This window comes from Palaemon carinicauda, chromosome 15, assembly GCF_036898095.1.
Source record: "Palaemon carinicauda isolate YSFRI2023 chromosome 15, ASM3689809v2, whole genome shotgun sequence".
NCBI classification, from domain to species: domain Eukaryota; kingdom Metazoa; phylum Arthropoda; class Malacostraca; order Decapoda; family Palaemonidae; genus Palaemon; species Palaemon carinicauda.
In genome coordinates, this window is record NC_090739.1 from 91,265,808 (window position 1) to 91,283,542 (window position 17,735).

The 17,735-nt window shown below is 41.8% G+C and overlaps 2 protein-coding genes across 2 annotated transcripts; one reads left to right on the forward strand and one right to left on the reverse strand.

Moving 5' to 3' along the window:
- Positions 1 to 930: 930 nt before the first annotated feature.
- Positions 931 to 1,892, reverse strand: LOC137654074 (uncharacterized). The gene is made up of 2 exons (XM_068387712.1): positions 1,549 to 1,892; positions 931 to 1,264 (listed from the first exon to the last, which is right to left on the reverse strand). The coding sequence occupies exons 1-2, from the start codon at positions 1,890 to 1,892 to the stop codon at positions 931 to 933; spliced, it is 678 nt and encodes a 225-aa protein (XP_068243813.1).
- Positions 1,893 to 13,226: 11,334 nt separating this feature from the next.
- LOC137654076 (uncharacterized) lies at positions 13,227 to 15,139 on the forward strand. The gene is made up of 3 exons (XM_068387713.1): positions 13,227 to 13,609; positions 13,743 to 14,578; positions 14,610 to 15,139. Exons 1-3 carry the CDS (start codon positions 13,227 to 13,229, stop codon positions 15,137 to 15,139), a joined length of 1,749 nt encoding a protein of 582 aa, XP_068243814.1.
- Positions 15,140 to 17,735: the final 2,596 nt, after the last annotated feature.

The window sequence follows — 17,735 nt, forward strand, 5'->3', positions numbered from 1 at the left end:
ACTCCCAAAATAAGTTTCCTGAAAAATTACAGTCTACTTTATAGGTCCCAATCAGATTGACAAGGTGTAGGGAATAGTTGGTAATTTTAAAAAACGTAGTAGACAAGCTTGATTTGATAACTGCTCTATCCAATGTCAAGCAATTTTTATTTATTGTCTATATACCTACCTATTTACTGTAAAAAAAAAAAATAGAAATAGCCGGTACCGTATTTTGGCTTTAAACCTTCACCAATAATTATCGTCATGAAGCTCAACCCACTTTGGCCTCGTTATAATTCAGGATAACACTGAAGGCTATCATGGGCATTGTTGGATCAGAAAATTTAAATTCTGACAATAAAAACTCATTTCTTGAGTAGTTGTAAGAAGTGCTAAATGATCCTCAAGGATCCCAGCAGTTGGCCTAAACATTTAATTCGTGTATACTACTGTTGCGGCACTACTGCTACAGTAGTATTACTACGCTAGCACAGATACCCTACCAACATTTATGTATCGTTCTGCCATTCATAAAGTCTTTGTCATGTTTTTTCACTGTGCAATAAGCCATGGCCTCCTCAGAAATTAAGTTTAACATTAGATGATAGGTTATTTCATTAAGCTGACAAATTATGGCAACTGGGTATGTTATTGCCGATATTGAAGCTAAAGATAAAGTATGGTATCATTCCTTCATTGCATTATCATCTTTACTACTATTTGTTTTACTACATGTAGTAATTATTTTAAAGGATAAATGAATTATGTTCACTTTACTTCTATAAATTCACTTTAGATGTACAAATAAAACTCCTAAAACTATTCATGATTTATTTATAAAATGCAGTCATCATCACTTTCGAGGAAAAGATCATCTTCCACATCCTAATCGTCACTGGCTAGGCTAATGGTGACTGGTTCTACTATCTCTCGGATATTGTCCGACTCCTAATACTCCTCTTCGAAATGACGGGATTGTCGAACTGCTCCTGCCCACACTTTTGGGGTAACAGAAAGCCTGGCTTCCTCCAACCTCTCCTGCAGGTCTGATCGAGTAAATCGACGGAGGGAGGAACGTACGTGTCTCTTCATGAATCCCCACACCTGTTCAATTGCATTGATCTCGGGGTGAGTGGGCGGCAAACACACAACCTCATGGCCCCATTCACGGATGTTGTTGTCAATCTCATACGTTCGCTCCGGCCGATTATTTTGGCAAATAAGCAGCAGCTCCGAGCGTGTGGCAAAAGGTCGGAACGATATCCTGCGCTGTTCTAGCCACCTGACGAGAGAACATAATAGAACATTAATACCTTAAAGATAGATCATAAATTGTTACATGTAGTACAAGCAATAAAGGGCAATTTGATCAAGTTCCCATTAAAATAGGTTAATTGACTCTTCGAACAATTTATATATATATATATATATATATATATATATATATATATATATATATATATATATATATATATATATATATATATATATATATATATATATATATATATATATATATATATATATATATATATATATATATATATATATTGTCATTATAATTACCTGACGAGGTCTGCCTTTTTGGTTGCTGATGTGGGGCTTTGACTCTCCTCGAGCAGTTTGCTATGATATGGTGCATTATCAAGCACAAGTACAGATGGCTCGGGAAGGGATGGCAAAAGTTGCGTCATTAGCCACTGTTTGAACAACTTTGCATTCATCTCGCCATGGTAGTCTCCCCGATTGGTCTTGGCCAGGTAGCACAGGTATGAACCATCTATAAAGCCTTCATTCGTGCCAGCTGCCACCACCACAAAACACTCACCTTCTCCAGGAGGAACCTGACGACTGTAAGTGGGGATGGTGATATCCTGCGTAGTGTCTCCCCATTCCCTGTTGTGGGCCATCCTCGTCGTGAACCAGGTTTCATCTACTTAAACGATCACTCTCCGCTCCTCCCGCATGCGTCGTAGGTCACGGAGAGCAGTTATCCGGCGGCATACAATTTCCAGATATTCCTTCCTTACGTTGGGAAGTTTTATACATGAATCCCATAGAATGTAAGAGTCGAAGTACTGAAGCCCATGATGTCATTTCCGGAATAATGCCTGCTGTTTTGAGGTCATTTGTCAAGGAACCAACAGTAAAATGCTCCTTTTCGGCAAACTTTCTGTGGATACAGTCATGCCCAAAACATAGCCAACACGGTCGTACGGCCTAAGAAGAAGAAAAAAAATTATATCGTATGATTCGTTGGTCTGGTGGAGATTTTAGCACAAAAATCTTATTTTAACAAAAATAGTTATATAAAGACTGTTTACATACAATCTCTCTCTTTCTCTCTCTCTCTTCGTGGCATAGTGAATAGTGAATGGAAATGTTCCAAAGCCTGAATGACATTACAAGTATTATAATCCTGTTACGATAAATACAAATCAGACCATAAACATTGGATTTAAACTAGAAAATGAATAATTACCTATTTAGGCTATAGTAAATATATATGGCCACGGGCTTTCTCTTGACAGTATAAAGTTGCAAGTCGTAAGACAAATGCAGTTTTGCAACCACGGGGGCAATTCCAAATCCTGTTAGCCATTCTTGACTGTTATAGGTTTCAGAGCCGATGGAACAAGGTGAATGGGTGTCTGGTGGATGGGCGGGGCAAAATTTTGTCAAAAGGTGTTTACATTGCTTACGTAATGAATGTTTTCAACTCTTGGCTCGTTATCACTGGCCATGGCGTCGGCTAGATAATTTTTACTCCATAAAAATTAAAACTATCGGGTTTAGGTTATTGATAATGCGGACAAAATTTGTGTGTGGTTGTAAAATATACATATGTCAACTTTCAGCTACATCCGATGCTTTGATAAGGAGCAAAGTCCAAAAAACCGTGTTACAGAGGCCCTGAATCTCATAGTAGGTATCAATTCCATGAAGTCTACAGCTCGCAGCACTATGTACTGGCCTAACATGCACCTTCACATTGAGAAAACCGTCAAGTCATGCCATCGCTGCACCATAGTAATAAAAGACCCCTCACATATGGTTTCCTCATACTGTAACTTAGTTATCATTAATTTCTAAATTATTTAAGCTTTTAGATTCTTAATGTTAAGTATAGAAGTGTTGTATTCTTTGTTTATTAGCATTTGTCTCCTCACTGGTGGTTATCTTGGTATTTATTTTTGGCTAATGACTATTTTATATTTTCAAGTTGTGTTGGTTACGCGGCTGCTCTCCTTAATTATCCGAGGTATGGAGGTTTACACTTGGCGGAGTTGGCCTCAGTGTGTTTCTGAGCCTCCAACCTTGAAGTGCACGACAATTGCTGTTGGAACTATATTTATTCCTCGCCATTGAAGAGCTACATTGTGAAGCTGTTTAGTTCTTTTTTGGATATCCTTTCTCTGCAGCAAGGACTTTTTATCCTGCATTTTGTGTACTGCCCTTGGTTCAGTAAAAGCCAAGGGGACCTCTCTGTCCCAAGGTAACAATAATTTTACCTGTACTTGATTATCGTGATCACCACCTGTGATAATCTGCTGATGTCATTAATGGAGCTTGTGAAAGCCTTTCGATCAAGCCAGCCATCGTCAACTTGTTAGGGATAGTTCGATTGTATTTGTTAGGGTATTCTTACTTTTCGCTTGCCTCCTCCTTTCTGGACCCTCTCCCCTTTTAGTATGCATGTGTTGATGACCTTTCTTTAATTGTGTAATTTGCAGGGAGTTTAAGAGTGAGTGTTTATCATTAACCCTGGATAGGTACGGTCCTCGGACACCCCTTTAAGGGTATACTCGTACGCGAACGACCCCGACGCCAAAAAAAATTCTTGAAAAATCAGTTTTTGCAGTAACCTCCTTTTTTCTTTTGCCAAAAAAAAACTTCAATGAATGCTTAAAACAACTGTAAAGATAAATACTACTCATCTGCAGAAAAACTATTTATCATAAATATTTTAAAAAATTAAGTAGAAAAAAAAAGACCTGACATAAAAATTCATAAAAAAAAAGTTTATACATATATACACAAATCCTTTTAGGAATTGATTCTTGAATGTTTAGGACACATCTTGATGTATTTTGGATGAAGTCAGACCCATGGAGGTGAAGATCTGAAATGAGAAAAAAAGGGTAACTTTTTTTGGCCAAAAAAAATTGTCCAAATTTCATGAATTTTTTTGGGTACCCAAATGAAATAGGAAGTGGCTAATTTTTTTAGGGAATAAACATATGTTATCCTAAAATAGAAATATGTAAAAAAATCTTCATTATTTTGTAAATTACATTTATATCAGGGGCCATATCTAAAGGTAATTTTTTGAGTACTTGGAAATTTCGTAAAAAAATACATATATTTAATATATAATATGATATTTATGCAGGTAAAAATATACCAAAATATCACAAATTCTATAGGGAACAAGAATATATATAGATAGGACAGCTTACGCTTCGGATATGTCCACAAAATGGCCGCCAACCACACTGACTCAGACTCCCTAATCTGCCACTTGAAATGTAGGAAGGGTATGTCAATTTCAAGGTGTTATTTACTAATCTAATTATTATTGGATATGCATAAAAATTGTATGGTGGGTTGCTGGATAATTGTCGATTATTTTACGACTATAAAATTAAAATTCTGACCCAAAAAATTTTTTTTGAAGGGAAATAAAATCGAAAAAAAAAATGTAAAACAATATTTTAGCTAAAAAAATTTGATGATATTCAATCAAAAAAAAAGTAAACAAAATTTTCCGACAAATAAACATCTAGAGGAATCATTACTCTGTGATAGTTCCTTAGTACGTAGTAATTTTGAAAGAATTGGGAAAAAACGAAAAAATGGCAATCACCGGAAAATCGAACACATACCTATATATACGCCATATCTGGCTAAAAAAAAAGATAGGCATGGGTAGCCAGATCATCTAGAAACACTTTCCAACACTATAAAAATATAAGTTTTGCGACACTACTTGCCAATTCCTTACGGTAACATGACTAAGCAAAAAAATGCAAAACAAATAAAAAAGGGCACTCGTGGAAAAATGGCCATTCTAATATACGGCATTTCAGAAAAAAAAAATTTCAGCCACGTGCTAGGCAAACCATCAAGGCATATTTTCCGACAAATAAACATATAAATGAAATATTACTCTGTGATAGTTCCTTAGTACGTAGTAATTTTGAAAGAAATGGGAAAAAACGAAAAAATGGCAATCACAGGAAAATCGAACACATACTTATATATACGCCATATCTGGCTAAAAAAAAATAGGCATGGGTAGCCAGATCATCTAGAAACACTTTCCAACACTATAAAAATATAAGTTTTGCGACACTACTTGCCAATTCCTTACGGTAACATGACTAAGCAAAAAAATGCAAAACAAATAAAAAGGGGCACTCGCGGAAAAATGCCCAACATTCTAATATACGGCATCTCAGATAAAAAAAAAAGACATGCACGTGTTAGCCCAACCATCAAGGCACACTTTCTAACACATAAACATGAAAAAAAAATCAATAATATACGGCAATTCCTTACTACGTAGTAAATTTTTACAAATATTGAAAAAAAAACAGAAATTGGCAACCGCAGTTAAATACCCAATATACCAATAACTACGTCGTATCTGACAAAAACAAAATCACGCATGGGTAGCCAGATCATCTAGACACACTTTCCAACATTAAAAAAGCAAAAGTTTTACGACACTATTTCGCAATATCTTACGGAAAAATGACTTGGCAAAAAAATTTAAAAAAATTAAAAAGGGACACTCGCGGTAAAATGCCCGACATTCTAATATACGACATCTCAGATAAAAAAAAAGACATGCACGTGTTAGCCCAACCATCAAGGCACACTTTCTAACACATAAACATGAAAAAAAAATGAATAATATACGGCAATTCCTTACTACGTAGTAATTTTTACAAATATTGAAAAAAAAACAGAAATTGGTAACCGCAGTTAAATACCCAATATACCAATAACTACGTCGTATCTGACAAAAACAAAGTCATGCATGGGTAGCCAGATCATCTAGACACACTTTCCAACACTAAACAAGCAAAAGTTTTACGACACTATTTGGCAATATCTTACGGAAAAATGACTTGGCAAAAAAAGGAAAAAAAATGAAAAAGGGGCACTCGCGGTAAAATGGTCCTCGTGGTGATGAACGACATTTTAACTAAAAAAAAAAACATGCACATGGTAGCCAAACAATCCACCAAGACTTTCCACAACTGATAACCTATACAAGTTGCACCATTCTACGACAATTTCATAATACGTAATAACTTTGATAATTAAGCAAACTACCTCAGAAGGGTAAACTCGGACGCGAACGACCCCGACGCGTCTCAGAAATCGGGGAAGGAGTACAGCTACAGCAATGCACATCTGGACACTACTAGAGCGTGTAGGGGAGACACCTCCTGCAGGTCGATCACCCACAAATTCAGTCACAGGGGTGAGTCACGTGAGAAAAACCTGTTTTTTTTTGACGCTCGGGGTCGCAAACGACCCATCGTACCTATCCAGGGTTAATTATTGTATTGTTGAGGTTCAGGTGTTATTTCTGTCTGAAACTTTTGTATTAAAATTAAGTATATTTTTGTGGTATTTTCTTTGTCCCCTTGAATTGATTTTGCACTCTTATTGAAGTTGGATACTATTCCACCTTTTATGGACTTAGTATGGTATTTTGATGAATACTGTTTGATAAAAGTTTAGTGTTTTGTGTGGTGGTCAAGCCAGCCATCACAAAATGGTGACTGTGACAGGATATTTTCGTTCCTAAGTATTCACTGGTGTATGTGCAAAGTCAATTCTTGGGGTTATTTTTCAGGCAGCATATTTTCACCTCCTCGTGGTTGTCTTGTGTAAATTTAGTATTCTGTGTGAATAATAGTGGTCATTATTGTTGTTAATGTATTAGAACTCCTTAGCGGAGAAGGGTGGCAAGAGAGGGTTGCAGAGTTAAATAGGGAAGATTTGGAAATTGTAGCGCAGCTTTTTGAATTTGGATATGACGTATTGATATTGCATATTCATGAATGTGATAAAATTGTAAAGGCTGGTGGGGAACAAGTGAAACCTGATAAAGGATTGTTGTCTGTAGAAATTTTGGATAGGCAAATTGCTCTGAGGCAGATGGAGTTTGAAATAGAAAAGTTTAAGGCAGAGGAATGAGAAAAGGAGAGGCAGCATGAGATTGCCATGAGAGACACAGGTTCCTCTTCTTCCCCTCCCTCTCCCCCAAATAGTTCAGTAACCCCTACTATTAATTTAGTGCAGGCTCTTAAATTTGTGCCTAAATTTGAGGAAGAAAATGTCCTGCTATTAATTTAGTGCAGGCTCTTAAATTTGTGCCTAAATTTGAGGAAGACAATGTAGCAGAGTTTTTTGTATCATTTAAGAGGATTGCAGCAAGGTTGGAGTGGCCCCAAGAGTATTGGACCACTCTTATACAAAGTAAATTGGTTGGAAGAGCTCAGAGAGTGTATGTAACTCTGGAGGAGGATCTGTCATCAGATTATGAGTGTGTGAAGGCTATTTTCTTGATGGCCTATGAGTTAGTCCCTGAAGCCTATAGGCAACGCTTCAGGAACTTAGAAAAAAGTAGGGAACAAACTTTTATTGAATTTGCAAGGTCGAAGGAACAATATGCTAGTGATTGGCTCAAGTCCAAGGAAGTGGTAAATTTTGAGAAATTAATGGAATTAATGTTGGTGGAGGAGTTTAAGAGGTGTGTCCCGGATAAACTGAAGGTCCACCTCGAAGAGTTAAAACTAGAGACCATTCAGGAGGTAGCCATCGCTAGTGATGAGTATTATTTATCTCATAAGAGTGAGTTAGGGGGAGTAACGAAAAATGTGAAGTCTGGTTGTGGTAAAGTAGGTAGGAATAATAATTCTAACAATAACAATGCAGGGATGTTTACTAGAAATAATTATAGAGGTAATGATCAGGGCAATGCCAATACTAATATTAATTTTTCTCCTAACAGGGTAATGGACCTAATATATATAATCCAGAGAAATTGAAGATATTGACATGCTTCTTTTGCAATAAGAAGGGGCTCGTAAAGAGCATGTGTTATGCGTTTAGAAAATCGCAAAATGCTAATGGTAGGCCAGTGATGGGTGTTGAAGAGAGAGAGAGAGAACCCACCCCAATAAGGTCCGCTGATCAATGACTACATGGTTGTTTTAATAAGTATTTGTCCTTCGTTAGTGTTTCTTCCACAAATTCGTCCGGGAAAAGGCAAGTACGTATTTTGCGTGATACTGGAGCAGCTCAGTCTTTGTTCCTTAGGGAGGCATTGCCGTGGAATTTTGTTCCTGAAAGTGAGGAATGCATGGTTTTGTCTGGTTTTCCTGATACTCTAAAGTCTTATGCTATGGAAAATTTTAATTTATTTTGCCCTTCCTTTGCAGGGAATTTGAAATTGGCCATCGTTAATAAATTTCCGGTTAAAAATGTTGATGTGATAGGGAATGATGTTGCTCTTAAGAATAATACCTATCCCATATTGATAAATCCTGATAGTGAGGTAGCAGCAGTTACTCGTTCTAGTGCTAGAATTATTGACGCTGGAGAGTCAACAATTGATATAGATTTAAGTAGTTTAGAATGTAGTGATAGCGTAGTTTTAGATCTTGGGATTTTGAAGGACAAACTGAATTGGACTACTGAAGAGCTTATCAAAACTCAGTAAAAGGATTTTCGGGATCTCCCTATCGAGTCAGGTGAGGTGTGTGATATAACTGGTCCCAAATTTAAGATAATTAATATTTTATATAGGTTGAGTAGGCCTATGGAGGCTGATAATATTGATTACGAAATTTTGAAACAGATAATGGTTGTATTTGTTTACAAGAATGAGTTGATATCATTGGCGCATGAAAGTGGTTTGTCCGGACATTTTGGCATTCATAAGACTTCCGGCTAGTTGCTAATGCATTATTATTGGCCGAAGTTCAAGGCCGGTGTAAAGAAATTTGTCAATAGCTGTGATGTTTGTCAGAAGGTCGGTAAACCCAACCAGCTTATTCCAAAAGTGCCTCTGTGTCCTATTCCAGTGGTTTCCGAACCTTTCAAGGAGGTCATTATTCATGTTGTTGGACCATTACCAAGGACTCGTAGTGGAAATGAAAATATTTTGACTATCATGGATAGAATGTCTCGATATCCCGAGGCAATACCACTATGTACTATAAAAAGTGTTAAAATTGTAGATGTACTAATTGACTTTTCCACCAGGTTTGGGGTGCCTAAAATAATTCAATCGGATTGTGGTTCTAATTTTGTTAGCAGGCATTTCAGAGAGAAAATGGCAGAGTTAAATATAAAACATGTGACCTCTTCTCCATATCATCCAGAAAGTCAGGGAGCTCTGGAGAGATTTCATCAAACCCTGAAATCTATGGTAAAGAAATATTGTTTGATTAATGGTTCTGAATGGGATAAGGAATTACCTTATTTAATGCTCGCTTTTCGTTCTGTCCAAAGTCAGTCTTTAGGTTTTTCGCCTTTCAGCCTTGTGTTTGTCCATTGTGTTCAGATCCTCTCGATGTTGTTCGAGAGTCCTGGGAGGGAGACGTCCCCGCGATAAATTTATTAGATTATGTGTCTAATCTAGGCAATAAGTTAACAAAGGCTTGGAGATTTGCAGGTGAAAATTTATTGTGTAGCCAAAGAAGAATAAAGTACTTTTTTGACAGAAGGTCTAAAGCACGTGACTTTGCGGTAGGCGACAAAGTTTTGGTTTTGTCACCCATTCCAGGAAATCCATTGAAAGCTTCTTTTTCAGGTCCTTGGAAAATTCTGAAAAAAATTAGTGAAGTTAATTATTTAGTAGAGACTCCTGAGAGAAGGAAACCTTTTCAGCTTTGTCACATAAATATGTTGAAGGCTTATATGGAACGGGAGAAAGTCATTCCCGTGGCAACCATAGGGAATGCTGTAGTTTCCGAGAACGATAACCATTTTTCTTTTTCAGAGGGTGAAAGTATTGATGATAATTCTTGGAAGTGAATGGCATTCGGATAATACGAATTCTTTGAAAAAATTTTCTGGAATGGTTTCTCATTTAAGTAATGAAGAACAAAGGTCGTTAAAGAAAATGGTATTTAATTATAAGGAATTATTTTCGGATGTACCGGGAAGGACTTCTGTCCTTGAGCATGACGTGGACGTAGGTAGTGCCACTTCTGTGAAACGATCTCCTTACAGGTTGAATCCCTTCAAAAATGAGGTTGTAGCGAAGGAAGTTGATTATATGCTAAAACATAACCTAATTGAACCTAGTCAAAGTCCTTGGTCATCACCTGTTGTATTGGTAAAGAAATCTGACGGTGATTTCAGGTTGTTTTGATTACCGTAAATTAAATGAATTGTCTACGTCTGATTGTTATCCATTACCTCAAATTGAGGATTGTATTGATCGTATGGGTAAGGCCAAATACATTAGTAAATTCGATTTGCTGAAAGGTTATTGGCAGGTTCCTTTTTCGAAGCAGGCAAGGGCCTTGGCTGCTTTCGTAACACCACAGGGAATGTTTCAATGTAAAGTGATGCCGTTTGGTATGACGAATGTGGCTGCCACCTTTCAGAGGTTAATGAATACTTCAGTCTATGGTTTAGAAGGGTGTGTTGTTTATATTGATGGTATTGTTATTTATAGTGATGATTGGGAAACACATTTAAAACGTATTAGGGCACTGTTTGAGGTTTTGAAGAAAGCAGGTTTAGTAATTAATTTAAAGAAAGTGAATTTGCAGAGGCGAGGGTTGTATATTTGGGTCATGAAGTTGGTAATGGCAAAGTTACTCCTAAGCAAGCAAATATCGAATGTATTGAAAAAATATTAGTCCCTAAGTGCAGGAGGGATGTCAGAAAATTCCTTGGTTTGGTTGGGTACTACCGAAGGTTTGTTAGAAATTTTTCTGATATCGCCGATTTTTTTACTAATCTCTTGAGAAAGAAGGTAGCTTTTGTCTGGACCGATGAAACACAAAGAGCATTTAATGATTTCAAAAGAGTATTAAGTAATTCCCCCTGTTTTGAGGGCTCTTGATTTTGACCTTCCTTTTTCTCTTGCCACGGATGCAAGTGACGTTGGTGTAGAAGCTGTGTTGTTGCAGAAGGACAAACAGGTAGTTTCTCATCCTGTCGCATTCTTTTCAAAAAAGATGTCCTCCACCCAACGTAGGTATTCCACTGTGGAGAAAGAAACTCTTGCTTTAGTATTTGCTTTTAACTATCTTCAGGTTTATCTCTCCTCCACAGATACACCTATTAAGGTCTTGACGGATCATAATCCCTTGACCTTCATCAGCAGATACAAGAATAAAAATCAACGGTTGATGAGGTGGAGTCTCATGCTGCAAGAGGGGGATTTATAATTTTTCCACATCCCAGGAAAAGATAATATTGTTGCCGATTTTCTCTCTCGCAGCGTTAAATATTAGTTTATTGGCAGAGGGCTATGCATTTATTAAAGGTAGTATCTGTATCGTTCTAACTATGGTGTGTATGCTGTTGAAGTGGGCACGAAGTGAGTAGAAACAAATGTATATTCAAGATTTATTAATCATGGTTTTTTTACAAAAGACGATAACGTTTTAGGTATAGTATACAGGATATTTAAGGTTAAAAGGTGAGGGTGATCACTGGTACTTGCTAATGGTTGATTAATTACGTGGTCTAAGGTTTTGATGTATCAGGTACGATAAGGTTTATAATAAGCTAAGAAAAGAGATAGGCACTAATCCGGTTATTCTGTATTTTCAGGCTAATAATTACGCTTCATCGATTTTGTGTGTTTGTTTGCGCAGGGGAGTCTTGTAGTGGTCTTCTCTGTGTCGTTCGGTGTGTGTGTATGTATTGGACACTATGGTGATAAGTGTGATATAACACTGAAATAGAGAGTGGTTTTTCAGATCAACATTTATTGATAGTGAGTGAAGTGTATTCCTGAAATTAAACAGTGTATTGAGTGTGGAAAAGGTTATTGCCTATGGACTATATAAACGGAATCCGGTTGCTAGAGCAATGACTCTTAAGTTTAGTAATGGTGTGAGTGATGTGAAACTCTTAGGTTGGGTATTTATTTATCAAATGGTGATACTGAGAGTTTCTGGTATTGGAAACTTCTCCTGTGAATAGCATTAATCTTATGAGGTTGTTGGTATTTGTTAAATGCTGCTATCCTTATAGGCAGCTATTCTTATATACAGCTATCCTTGTGAGCTGCTATCCTTGGTACTTGCTACTCACTTTCCTTTTGTTTAGGTCATGGTTTTGATGAGAATATATTGCTCTTTGCAGTTTGTTTGATAACTATTTTTGACTGTTATTTTATTATTTCAGTATGTGATAACATATATATTGCAGTTAAATGTTAACGTACTTCATGGAAAAAAAAAATGGGGGGGGAAATTTTTTTTTTTTTGGTTGGGTGAGGTGTAACTTAGTTGTCATTAATTTTTAGATTTTTAATGTTAAGTATAGAAGTGTTTTTATTCTTTGTTTATTAGCTTTTTGTCTCCTCACCGGTAGTTATCTTGGTGTTTATTATTGGCTAACGACTATTTTATATTTTCAAGTTGTGTTGGTTACGTGGCTGCTCTCCTTAATTATCCGAGGTATGGAGGTTTACGCTTGGCGGAGTTGGCCTCAGTGTGTTTCTGAGCCTCCAACCTTGAAGGGCACGGCAATTTCTGTTGGAACTATATTTATTCCTCGCCATTGTAGAGCTACATTGTGAAGCTGTATAGCTTTTTTTTTTTATATCCTTTTTCTGCAGCAAGGACTTTTTATTCAGCATTTTGTGTACTGCCCTTGGTTCAGTAAAAGCCAAGGGGACCTCTCTGTCCCAAGGTAATAATAATCATACCTGTTTGTTCGGTAACTGACATACAAACCACGCTATTTAATAGAAGTTTTACTTTCGGCGTAGCTGAAATGACGAGCTATTAAAATTTAACGAGGGTCTACTACCCACACCGCTAGTTAGCAGGGGGAGGGTAGCGTAGCTTGCTACCCCCCCCCCCCCCCCCACCTCACACACACCTGTGCTTGAGCTCACTTTGCTCTCGGCTCGGATGGTAGATGGACGTGTCCTCTCTCATCCTCACCTCTCTCTTGGCAGCCATTAATGCTTTTTTGCTTTTTCTTTGACAGGTTTGTGTGTGAAGTTGGCCTCTGCGATTATGCACACCTGTCCTGGATTTCCTGACCACCCCTGTGGAACATTCATGTCGGCGGTCGAGACAGAAACTCACACCCTTTGCCCTTACTGTAGAGGACAACAGTGTGATAGTAATATTAAGTGTGATGAATGTAGGGAGTGGTCTACCTCCCAGTGGGAGAGGTTTTCTCGGCGACATAAGAAGAAGTCCAGGCTGGATATTTCTCCTTCGAAGGTTTCTTTGAAAGGAGAAAAACGCAAGGACTCTCCTTCCGTTGCCCAAACCTCCTCCAAAGCTCCCACTCGATCGGTCTCTTTCGAGAGACGGTCGAGTGGTATCGTAGACCGTGGTTCTGTTTTAAAAACTCTCAGGGTTCAAGAGATTGTGTTGCCTCCCCTAGTGAGGCAGCTCCACCTCTCCCCCCCCCGGGGAGGATGTGTCATTAACCGATCTATTTCAGCTTTGGTCTTCCTTTGGGGCTCGAGGGTTCGCCCTCCAAGGAAGCTCTCCTTCACTTACAGAGACTCCTCTTCGGAGGACTGCAGAAGGTCAGCTTGCTGATCCAACGGCCCCCAGAGGGCGTATCCGTCGCAAGGCTCGCCTTCCCCTTTGCCAGAGAGGCGTTCCTTCACCTTGTAAAGCGGTGAGGAGGTGTCTCTTTGGTTCATCGTCGTCGTTGCTGTCCGCCGCAGAGGAGCCTCGTCAATGTTCACCGACTGTTCCTGCCATGGTCCTGGACCTCTCACCGGATAGTTCGCGATCGCCTTCGGTTGAAGGACGTCCTTTCAAAGGACACGTCGACATTCCACCCGACAGACCTGCTGACCTGCCGTCGCCGTATCTGAGAGCTGATGCGCTTTACGTGCCCACGAGACCTGACCTCCATGCTCGTCAGGCACCAAACCCTGTTTTAGGGCATCAAGGGCGTAAGCGCCATCGTGAGCATACTTCCCCTACTCGCCATGATAGACATGCGCACCAACGTTCTCCTGCGCGCCAACGTTCTCCTGCGCGCCAGGCCTTGCCTGGGGTAGCGCTCCAGCGCTCACCTGCGCCAGCGCTCACCTACTCGCCAGCGTTCACCTGCTCGCCAGCGCTCACCTGCGCGCCAGTGCTCACCTGGGCGCCAGCGCGCCATTGCACACCATCAACCTCCTGCTCGCCAACAACCTCTTGCGTGTCAGGGCTCTCCTACGCGCCAGCGCTCTCCCTTCCATCAGCGCTCGCCAACGCACCAGCGCTCTCCTGCGCACCAGTGCTCTCCTGCACGCCAGTAATCTCCTGCGCGTCAGCGCTCTCCCGCGCGGCAACACCCACGCACAGCCATCTCTCCTGCGTGCCCACGATCTTCGGATCTGGGCAAGGATACGCACGTGCGCCCGCAACATGCGCGTCCTCGCACAGAGGCTTCAACTGCGCGCCCGCACGCCAGGGGCTTCTCTCCTGCACGCGCGTACCATACGACATCTTCTGGGGCGCGCGAACTCTCGCCCGCACGCCCGCGTGTCCAACGACCTGATCCTGCGCGCGAACATTCACCCGCGCGCAATCAGTCTCCTGCGCAAGCTCCTGTTAGCCCACAGTATCCCCCGCGCGCTCTTACTTGCCATCACTCTCCTGCGGGCCCTCACAATCGCCCGCGTGCGCCAGGAGTCTCCAGCGCGCGACCACGGGTATTCTCCATCACGCTAGCACCATTACGCGCCCCCGCGAGAACGTCAATACCCTCCCGCGTGCGAGGCTGCTGGACAGCGCACGGCAAGGTTGCCATCACCACATTCCCCTCCCCGCAAGCGCAGAACAGCGCGCCCTGCGGCGGAAGGGAAGCATCCAGAAAGGTCCAGGAACCCTGTTTCTTCTTCTCAGGCAAACCACCCTATGGAAACTCCTCCCAGGGATCCGTCGATCCTTGTCCCTCCAGAGGGAGTGTCTAACAGCGCAGCTATTAGTCAATAGCCAACGTTCGGTGCGCTAATCTGAGCAGTTACACAGGCTGTCAAGAGTGTTCTCTCTGAGTTGGGGCACAGATCCTTGGCTGTCTCTACCCCTCTGAAGAGAAAAAGAGGAGTTTCGGACGTAGTGACTTCTCCGAGAGCTAAGTTGTCTCCTCGTAAGCCTTCGAGGCAAGTTCCTTTGCCCCCCCCCCCCCAGGACTTTTTCTCCCTCCCTGTCGGACGAGGATTTCCCGTCCTCAGGGGAGCCACGTGAAGTGGGACACTCCCCCATCACACCAATGAGGGAAACCCCACCTCGCGTTTAAAGGTCTTCCCAAGTAGGGGCGGAGAAGAACTTGCCTCCGTCTATGTTAGAGTCCTACATCCTACCCAGGAAAGAGTCGAAGGACTCAAACCCGGTACCAAAATCCTCATCAAGGCTTAGAACGGAGCCAGCTAGTCTCTCGGAAAACGTTGGCGAGTCTTCCAAGAAGAGCCTTTGGGGACAGGAGACTTTGCTGCAAGTCCGACATCTGGAGGAGAACTACAAGAGTCAGAGCATACATTTTGGAAGGTCCTGACTCTTATAAGGGGTCTCAATGAGTTTGCCGACCCAGATATGCCCCCTCGAGAGGGCAAAGAAACGGTCTTGGACCGCGTATTTGGCACTCAAAAACCTTCTAAGGCCAGTGCTGCTCTGCCCTTGTCTCAGGGGGTTAAGAGTACCAGGGAAAAGATCGCTGTCCAGCTCTCTGAGTTGGCCTTCTCCAACCGTTCCAGTGCCGGCAACAAGCTTCTCCCACCTCCTCGCGTACAGCAGAAGAGGTATTTCGAGATCTTGGCAGAGCCATGTTTAGCTCTTCCTCTCCACCATTCTTTGGAAGAGCTTACCAGGGGAGTCCCTCTTGAGAGACTCTCCAACTGGCAGGTCTCATTCTCGGCAACCGAGTTCCTTAACCAGGAGAAGGTTGCGAAGTGTGCTATGCAAGCCACTTCGTGGCCGGATATCTGGTTAGGGACCTTAGGTATCCTGATACGCTCTGATGACTTCTCAAAGAACGTACCAGGAAAGCTATGGAGACGTTCCTCCTCTCAGGTACTCGCACCATCGAGTTTCTGGCACACCAAGTCTCGAACTTGTGGGCAAATACCATCCTAAAACGTCGGGATGCGGTGGCTGAGAGGTTCCATCAGAAGGTCCCTATCACCGAGATATATAGGCTCAGGCATTCTTCCTTAGAAGGAACGAACTTGTTTGAGCCTAAGGATGTGGAACAGGCTGCTGAGAGGTGGAGGAAGTCCCACCAAGACTCCCTCCTGCATAGGGCTTTGACATCCAAGCCCTATAAACCTCCAGCACCCCAGCAGTCCCGTTCTACCAAGACCACGAAACCGACAGTAGCAGCAAAGACAGTGGTGTCTAAGCCCTTTCCTGTTAAGGACAGGAAAGGCAAAAAGTCCGCCAAGGGAGGTAAAAATCTTAGAGGGAGCAGCTGAGGCCACAAACGCTAGGATTGGCAGTCCCCCTGCATGTTTACCAGTGGGGGTAGGCCTATAAAGTTGCGCAGACAGGTGACAGCAACTGAGGGCCAGTTCCTGGAAGATTTCCGTAATCAGTCAGGGATATCGCATCCTGTTCACAACATCTCTACCTCCCCTGACAACGAATCCAGTGTCGTTGAGCTCCCTTGCCATGGGATCAGCAAGGGGGCAAGCCCTACGGGCAGAAGTCCAGACCCTGTTGTAGAAGGGTGCTCTCCAAGAGGTCCTCGACGGCTCCCCAAGCTTCTTCAGTCGACTCTTTCTTGTAAAGAAGGCGTCTGGAGGCTGGAGACCAGTCATCGACCTCTCAGCTCTGAACAAGTTTGTCGAACAAACTCCGTTCAGCATGGATTGGCAGTCCCCCTGCATGTCCACCAGTGGGGGGATGCCTAAAAAGTTGCGCAGACAGGTGGCAGAAACTCGGGGCCGATTCCTGGACGATTTCCGTAATCAGTCTGGGATATCGCGTCCTGTTCACAACATCTCTACCTCCCCTGACGACGAACCCAGTGTCATTAAGCTCCCTTGCCATGGGATCAGCAAGGGGGCAAGCCCTTCGAGCAGAAGTAGAGACCCTGTTGAAGAAGGGTGCTCTCCAAGAGGTCCTCGACGGCTCCCCAAGCTTCTTCAGTCGACTCTTTCTTGTAAATAAGGCGTCTGGAGGCTGGAGACCAGTCATCGACCTCTCTGCTCTGAACAAGTTTGTCGAACAAACTCCGTTCAGCATGGAGACCGCAGACATGGTCAGACTAGCAGTGAGACCTCAAGACTTCATGTGTACACTGGATCTGAAGGACGCGTACTTCCCGTTCCCAGTCCATCCGTCTTCAAGGAAGTACTTAAGATTCAGCCTAGACAACAAAGAATACCAGTTCAAAGTGCTGTGTTTCGGTCTCTCCACAACACTGCAGATTTTCACCAGAGTGTTCACCCTAATACATTCGTGGGCACACAGGATCGGCATCCGTCTCCTCCGTTATCTGGACGACTGTCTGATCCTAGCAGACTCGGTGTCATCCCTTCTTCAACACCGTGACAAGCTTTTGGGACTTTG

Coding starts and splice junctions, on each gene's coding strand:
- LOC137654074 (XM_068387712.1), bottom strand. CDS start 1,892: ATGGCCCACAACAGGGAATGGGGAGACACTACGCAGGATATCACCATC. Junction 1,265..1,548: donor AAAAAGGCAGACCTCGTCAG/GTAATTATAATG, acceptor TTCTCTCGTCAG/GTGGCTAGAACAGCGCAGGA.
- LOC137654076 (XM_068387713.1), top strand. CDS start 13,227: ATGCACACCTGTCCTGGATTTCCTGACCACCCCTGTGGAACATTCATG. Junction 13,610..13,742: donor GTGTTGCCTCCCCTAGTGAG/GCAGCTCCACCT, acceptor TCCTCTTCGGAG/GACTGCAGAAGGTCAGCTTG. Junction 14,579..14,609: donor ATCTGGGCAAGGATACGCAC/GTGCGCCCGCAA, acceptor GTCCTCGCACAG/AGGCTTCAACTGCGCGCCCG.